Source organism: Ailuropoda melanoleuca, chromosome 2 (assembly GCF_002007445.2).
Source record: "Ailuropoda melanoleuca isolate Jingjing chromosome 2, ASM200744v2, whole genome shotgun sequence".
Lineage (NCBI taxonomy): Eukaryota > Metazoa > Chordata > Mammalia > Carnivora > Ursidae > Ailuropoda > Ailuropoda melanoleuca.
In genome coordinates, this window is record NC_048219.1 from 62,116,582 (window position 1) to 62,124,680 (window position 8,099).

Consider the following 8,099-nt stretch of genomic DNA (forward strand, 5'->3'; position numbering starts at 1 on the left):
CAATTAGGTAAATAGAAGGGTTTGAAATTCAAAGGAGAGAATCTGTGATGAACATATGTAAAATCTTGGTGTCACTGACAGAGACAAATGAGTCTTCTGTTCAGAAGATATTGTCTAGGGAGAAAGTATAGAATGAAAGACAAGATATGGAGATTTGTCTGTTCGCATTTGGACTCTAGATAGGAGAAAAAGATTTCCCTTAAGAATTAGCAACCCACAGCCTGCTTTGAAAAGGGTTTAGGGGCTTGAATTTTTGCTACCTCCATAACACTAGAATTATCAGGGAAAACATTATATTTCAATATCATCCTAGGCTGGTAACACTTCCTAGCCAGCCTGGCAGAAACAAAGGCAGAATTTCTCTGGAGGATACATTTCAATTCAGACTTACAATAGTTCCACAGAGAAAGTCCTCTGAAGATGAATTCATAATCCAAATTATGAAGAATACGAATCCACCATTAATGAGTCAGGAAACAATTGCAGCAGAACTCTTACATATTTCAAATACTAGAACTAACAGGTTATAAAGTATGTTTAAATCATTAAATATATGAAAGAATAAAAAAATATGAGAAGGAATAAGAAAATATCAAGACAGGCTGGAAAGAGCTGAAAAGAACAAAAGAACTTCTCGAAAAGAAAAATACGGTAATTGAAATCGAAAATTCCATAAATGAGTTAAATAGCAGATCAGACATGCTAAAGAGAATTATGAATTGGAAGATAGCTCTAAAAAAATTACCTAGAATCTAGCTTAGAGACATAAAGAAGTGGAAATATAAAAGACAGGTTATATTTGACATAGAGGATAAAATTAGAAATTATATAGATAGATGGTAGAATTAGATACACACATACACACATATATATACATGCTAAGAATTTTTTTCTAGTAAAATAAAATAGAAATAGAATGTATTATTTTCAAACCAGTAGAGGGTGACAAGAAAACTATCAATGCAAAAGAAGGCAGGAAAGGAGAAAAAGGAAGCAAAGTAAAGTAAATAGAAATCACAAAATAAGACGTCAAAAACAATTTAAATATGTCAGTAAGCACAATAAATATGAATGTATTATACTTGCCAGTTAAAAAACTAAATATGAGATTGGATTGAGTCACAATTAAAGTATAAGGACACAGAAGTGTTGAAAGTAGGAGGATGGAAAAATATTATACCATGTATTTTATTTTATTTTATTTTATTTAAAGATTTTATTTTTAGGTAATCTCTACACCCAAAATGGAGTTTGAATTTACAACCCCAAGATCAAGAGTTGCATGCTCTGTCAACTGAGCCAGGCAGGTGCCCCTGTAGTGGGTGTTATTTTAAATAAAACAATCTCTCAAGCTCTTTGAATAGGGAATCCAAAGGGAGTCCTGAGATTATGTGAATGAAGCGTGAAGAGGTAAACCCAAACCTTCTTTTTTGACTAACAACAACATTTACAAATATAAATGTAAAAATCTTTGGCAAAACAGAGATGTTAATTTAAAAGGCATTGGTAGGTACCCATTTATCAAGCAAGGCAATGATTAGAAAGGCAGAACAACATTGCAGAGGCTACAGGTTATATCTCATAGGATATAGCAACATTGTTAAGTCCATGTTTTGTCATTTGTTTGTTTTTTACAAAGAACATTTATAAAGAGAGTTCTAAGAGAAAATAGAATGACATTTTCATACAAGTCTAAATTTTTAGCAGGAGATAAAAATAATAGTTTTTTACTGTTCTTGATTTATCCCTTTATCAAAGTTAGCTTTGTGATACAAAGCAAGTAACTATAAGGAAAGAGGGAAAATATTCTGATCTTTCTGTGGCTCTTTTACTAACAATTGTTCTTTAGGAGGACCTGCATTCCCAAGAGTAAGCTCTAGAATCCTACTAATTAGCATGGAGAGAGAAAGAGTGAAAAAAAGCAGGCCTGTGAAGGTCAAAACTTACAATTTTATTTAAAGGTGAAAGACAGTTTTAAACTAGATTGATATAGGTTAAATCTAGCTGGGTCAAGGTCACATCAAACCTTCTGGAAGCTCAACTGACCTCTTCTGATGGTTCTTTGCATTAGAGTAGTTAAGGTCAAGTACATAATTAAAAATGGCTTTGCAATATATAATGACTTCAAATAAAGTATGGTACATTATACACAGATATAATGTCACTCTCATTTATCACCCTAAGATTCCTTGGGACTATAGCCTCATTCAAGGACTCTCAAAAATTTGGATCCAAGGAACTAAAATGAGCTAGGAATTGGATGCACTATAGGATCTAACCTGCGAAAAGATAAACAAGTCTAAACCTATAACAAACCAAATAATAAAGCAAAAACTGATACTTACAAGGAAAGATGACAAATCCACAATTACTACTAGAGATTTTAACTCTCAAACGCTGATCAGTAAGCAGGAAAAAAATTAATAAAGATATGGAAGATTTGAACAACCCAATTAACATCTTTGATCTGATTAACAATTCTAGAATCCTGCATCCAATAATTAGAAAATGCACAATATTTTTAAGAACATAGAAATGTTTACAAAGATTGATTACACACTGGACTACAGAGCAAATCCTAACCAATACCAAAGGATTAATATCATATAGATTGTGTTCTCTGAACACAATGCAGTTAGAAATTAACAATAACAACAAACTTTTGGAAAACTTCATATATTCAGAAATTTTAAAAACTTTTAAATTACTCATGGCTATGATCCAGCAATTGCACTACTAGGTATTTACCTAAAGAAATAAAAAATACTGATTCAAAGGGATACGTGCATTTTTTTATAGTAGCATTATCAACAATAGCCAAATTATGGAAACAGCCCAAGTGTTCATCAACAAATGAATGGATAAAGAAGACGTGGTATACAGATACCATGGAATATTACTCAGCCATAAAAAAGAACAGACTCTTGCCATTTGCAATGACATGGATGGAACTAGAGAGTATTATACTAAGAGAAATAAGTCAGTCAGAGAAAGACAAATACCATACGATTTCACTCATGTGGAATTTAAGAAACAAAACAAATGAGCAAGGGGGAAAAAAGAGAGGAAAACAAACCAAGAAACAGACTCTTAACTATAGAGAACAAACTGATGGTTACCAGATGGGAGATGGGTGGGGAGATGGGTTAAATAAGTGATGGGGATTAAGGAGTGCTCTTATCCTGATGAGCACCGGCTGTTGTATGAAAGTGTTCAATCACTACATTGTACAACTGAAACAAGTATTACACTTTATGTTAACTAACTGGAATTTAAATAAAATCTTTAAAAAAATTATTCATGGATGCCTGGGGTAGCTCAGTCAGTTAAGCATTCAACTCTTGATTTTAGCTCAGCTTGTGCTCAGGGTCATGAGTTCAGGCCCCACATTGGGCTCAATGCTGGGCATGGAGCCTACATAAAAAAAGAAAAAAATTTTAAAAGGTTTTTAAAAATTTATTTATCAGAGAGAGAGAGCACGAGAGAGAGAGAGCACGAACAGGGGGAGCAGCAGGCAGAGGGAGAAGCAGGCTCTCAGCAGGCAGAGGGAGAAGCAGGCTCTCAGCAGAGGAGCCCAACGTGGGGCTCGATCCCAGAACCCTGGGATCATGCCCTGAGCCAAAGGCAGACGCTTAACGACTGCGCCACCCAGGCGCCCCTGGTTGCTATATTTTTCTTAAAAACTGCCCATTTCGTCAAAGTTCTCACATTTGTTAACCTAAATTCTATATTTTAATATCTGTTATGTTTATACTTATATCTATTTTCTGCTTTTCAAAAAATTTTAAAAAATTTATTTACTTAACAGAGAGAGCGAGACAGCACAAGCAGTGGGAGCAGTAGAGGCAGAGGGAGAAGCAGGCTCAAAGAAGCAGCCAGATGCAGGGCTCAATCCCAGGACCCTGGGATCATGACCCGAGCCAAAGACAGACACTTACCCATCTGAGCCACCCAAGCGCCCCTATTTTCTTCTTTTTTTTTTTTTTTTAAAGATTTTATTTATTTATTTGACAGAGAGAGAGCCAGCGAGAAAGGGAACACAAGCAAGGGGAGTGGGAGAGGAAGAAGCAGGCTCCCAGTGGAGGAGCCTGATGCGGGGCTCGATCCCATAATGCCGGGATCACGCCCTGAGCCGAAGGCAGACGCTTAACGACTGAGCCACCCAGTGACTATATTATATTTTCTGCTTCTTAATATTGTTTATTCACGCTTTTTAAAAAACCAATCTTGGCAAAATTTTGTCCATATTAATAATCTTCAAAGAATCTGCTTTTGGTTTTTTTGATTCTCTCCATTCTGTCTTTGCTTTTGATTGCATTAATTTCTGCTTTTTATATAATTTAAATTATTTTCCTTCCAGTTTATTTTTGTTTACATGTTGTTTTTTCCACCTCCTCAAATTGGACTCTTAGCTCACTAATCTTTTTGTCTATCTTCTTTTCTAGTATAAGCATGGAAAACTATGAATATATTTCTTCCTAAGTATGGTTTTAACTGTATGCCACATGTTTTGATATTATTATTTTTTCTAAGTTTTTACTGATTTCCATTATGATTTTTTTTGATCCATGAGTAATTTAAAAAATTTTTTTTGGTGGCGACGCCTAGGTGGCTCAGTCAGTTGAATGTCTGCCTTCCATGCAGGCGTGATCCCGGGGTCCTGGGATTGAGTCCAGCATCGGGCTCCTCTGCTGAGAGCCTGCTTCTTCCTCTCCCACTCCCCCTCCTTGTGTTCCCTCTCTCCCTGGCTGTCTCTCTCTCTGTCAAATAAATAAATAAACTCTTAAAAAAAAAAAAAAAAAAAAAAAAAAAATGTAGCAACCAAAACTGACTCATGAAGAATTAGAAAACCTGAATAGACATAGCCATTAAAGAAAGTGAATTATTAATTTAAAACACATTCACAAAAACACAATACACATGAAGAATTAGAAAACCTGAATAGACATAGCCATTAAAGAAAGTGAATTATTAATTTAAAACACATTCACAAAAACACAATACACATCCACACAAACAGGCCTAGGTGGTTATACATTACTCAGTGCTCATCACAAGTGTACCTTAATCCCCATCACCTATTTCACCCGTTCCCTGATGCACTTCTCTTCCGGCAACTACCAGTTTGTTCTCTGTAGTTAAGAGTCTGGGGGGTTTTTTGTTTGTCCCTTTTTTTCTTTCTTCATCTGTTTTGTTTTTTAAATTCCACAAATGAGTGAAGAATTTATATTTTTCTTTGTTTTTCGACTAATTGTCTTTTAAAACTCCTCTTACCTTACTGATTCAATTATTACATGCTCACATATTGTTATATATGCAGATAACTGTTGGAAAATGTTTTACTTTTGAATATTTTGTGAGCTCTAGAATTTGAGTGACTTGCAAGTTTGTATAGCAATCCATGTCTCAGAATTAAGTGTAGAGTTTATTTTTCTATCAGTTTACCCATTCACAAACAACTTAATTTTTAGGAGCATTATAACCAAATGAGGGCCAATTGTACGGGAGTCAAAAGTTAAGTCCTTAGTGGACATATGGGATATCCTGCACATTTTAGCAGCGTCCTATCAATCCTAAGTAGCCACGAGTCCTAATTTTTGATAGCTAACAAACATGGAAGTCAGTGCTGGAGAGTGCCTAGTGATGTGTTCATTCCCATGCTTAGTCAAAATTAATTAATACCATCCCACCTTTCTGAAAAATAGTGTACAAGTAGTTGTCAAAAGCTTTAAAAAATATTTATATTCTTTAGCTCAGGAATTCCACTTCTAAGGCTCTAGCCTTAGAAAGAAATGATCTGAAATGCCAAAAAAAGATTCAGGCACAAAACGCTCATTATAGCATCACTTACAACATCCCCTTGTTTTAACTGATGATATAATCTATATTCAGGTATAGGAGAACAGTCATTTATGGGTGATTATACCATAAAATACTATCTTTTACAATTACTTTTGAAAAACATTATGAAATGAGAAAATTCTCAACTTATAATTCAACATGAAATTTGAGTATGGATGCTATATATAAATTGTGTATATTTATTGCACTTTATAGTATGGTTTCAACCATATGCATAGAAAGTGGCCAAAAGGTTATCTTTTAATGATGGAATTATGTATGGTTTTATTCTTTATACTTTATTTAAGAAAATACACAATAAAACATTGTTTTAAAAATAATCTTTCAAAATAAATATAGTGTCATTTAATGGCAAAGTTCAGTCTGTATGTATTTTCTGAATTTTCAGTTCCAATTTCACATAAAATGCTATGTTATGTAACAAACTATTTAAAATTATTTAAAGTACACCATTTAAAACTCTCTTTCATCACATCATTCAGAAATTCTGGTATCCTTTTAAAGCAAATTATTCCTAACAGTGATGAATTTCATATTTAATTTATAACTTTCATTATAAATTTTGCTAGACTAATCTAATTAAAAATTTTATTGAGCACTCTCTTAAATAGCCTTTTAAATTTTTTATTATATAGATTGATTGCCTAATGCAGTGTTTCTCAACCATTTTTCATCATCACCTCCTTAAGGAGCATTTTTAGACATTTTTTTCCTAATTGCCCCCCAACTCTATGAAATTTTAATATCTGTTTATGTACTGTGTGTACAGCCATGATTTATACATAAAAAAGTAGTTTTTTTCATTCTCCCAAGAATCAGTTTTCACCCCATTGGTGGTGATATCGCCTCCTTTGAGAATGAATGGCTTAAAGGAACATTATGGAAAAACGTTATTTTAACTTTTACAATGCGTCTTAAGTCCGCTTGTTTTGTTTCTATAGCTGCCTGCCTCTCAAACATCACATGGTGACGATTCCAACACTACTGCTGTGGGGAGAGAAAGATGCATTTATGGAGGTTGAGATGGCTGAAGTCACAAAGATTTATGTTAAAAATTATTTCAGGCTAACTATTTTGTCAGAAGTCAGTCATTGGCTTCAGCAAGAACAACCTGACATAGTGAACAAACTGATATGGACATTTCTGAAAGAAGAAACAAGAAAAAAGGATTGACTTTTCTATATCTTCTATGAGGGATCTGTAATGAAATCTCTAAATAATTTTTAATAATTGTTCATCCTCTTTAAGCTTCATTAGGAAAAAGTTGTTTTAATATGCTTTATCATAAATATCCTGACAAATGATATTGAAAAAAATCTGAGAATGTGTGACTTGTAACATGATGTTGATTTTCTTCTGTTGAATTTTGCATAGAAAAGCATCTGCCTTAAAATGTGTACATTGGTACAAAAAGGAAGTTGGGGAAAGTGGCTCGTTTTGATTTCTTGCATTCTTTACCCTGTTAACATCTGGTGCCTTTTACAAATGTATATTAAAGATTAGCTGCGCCATGTTTAAAAAGGCAAACCTGCAATGGTATAAATTTTCATTTTATTGTTCAAAACTTCTTTTTACTATTTTTCAACCATTAAAAAATTCTATTGTCAAATCTCTCGGATTTATAATATATTTATGAGTTTGAAGGCAAATACAATTAGAAAAATATGCATTCTTGAAACAGGCTATAAATACTACTTATCCTGGAAAGATTAACAAGAGATAATGTAGAGATTCTCATGTATATATATATGTGTGTGTGTGTGTGTGTGTGTGTGTGTATTAAATATTGCAAAGTAGGAAAGCACATCCATCAAATTACTCATCTTAATTTCCAGCTAAATTGGTGAGAGATTTAGACAAAAGATCAAAATATCCTTTTGCCCCATTAATGCAACCCAAAGTGAATTCTATACTTCCTATGTGCACTAGAATCTAAGTCCCACAAGGCATAGATTTTTTACTGTTTTATTAACTGACGTATATCCAGCATCTAGAATAAGGGCTCCATTGTAGGCTCTCACATATTTACTTAATAAATAAATAACATATCTGACACACTGCTAGGTACTATGGGGGAAATATAAATGAAAGAGGATGTGGTAATATGGAAATTTCCATGGAAAGTTTTGGAATATGGGACGCCTGAGTTTCACTGTCAGTTCAGCGTCTGCCTTTGGCTCAGGTCATGATCCCAGGGGCCTGGGATCAAGCCTTGCATCGGGCTCCCTGTTCAGCAG

At 33.9% G+C, this 8,099-nt stretch overlaps 1 protein-coding gene across 1 annotated transcript in view; it reads left to right on the top strand.

Annotated features, from left to right (window-relative positions):
* Positions 1–7,452, top strand: part of EPHX4 (epoxide hydrolase 4) — a 32,131-nt gene extending 24,679 nt beyond the window's left edge. Inside the window, exon 7 of the mRNA XM_002926194.4 lies at positions 6,804–7,452. Coding sequence (XP_002926240.1) covers positions 6,804–7,035 — 232 coding nt within the window. The 3' untranslated portion in view covers positions 7,036–7,452. The remainder of the gene's footprint in view (positions 1–6,803) is intronic.
* Positions 7,453–8,099: the final 647 nt, after the last annotated feature.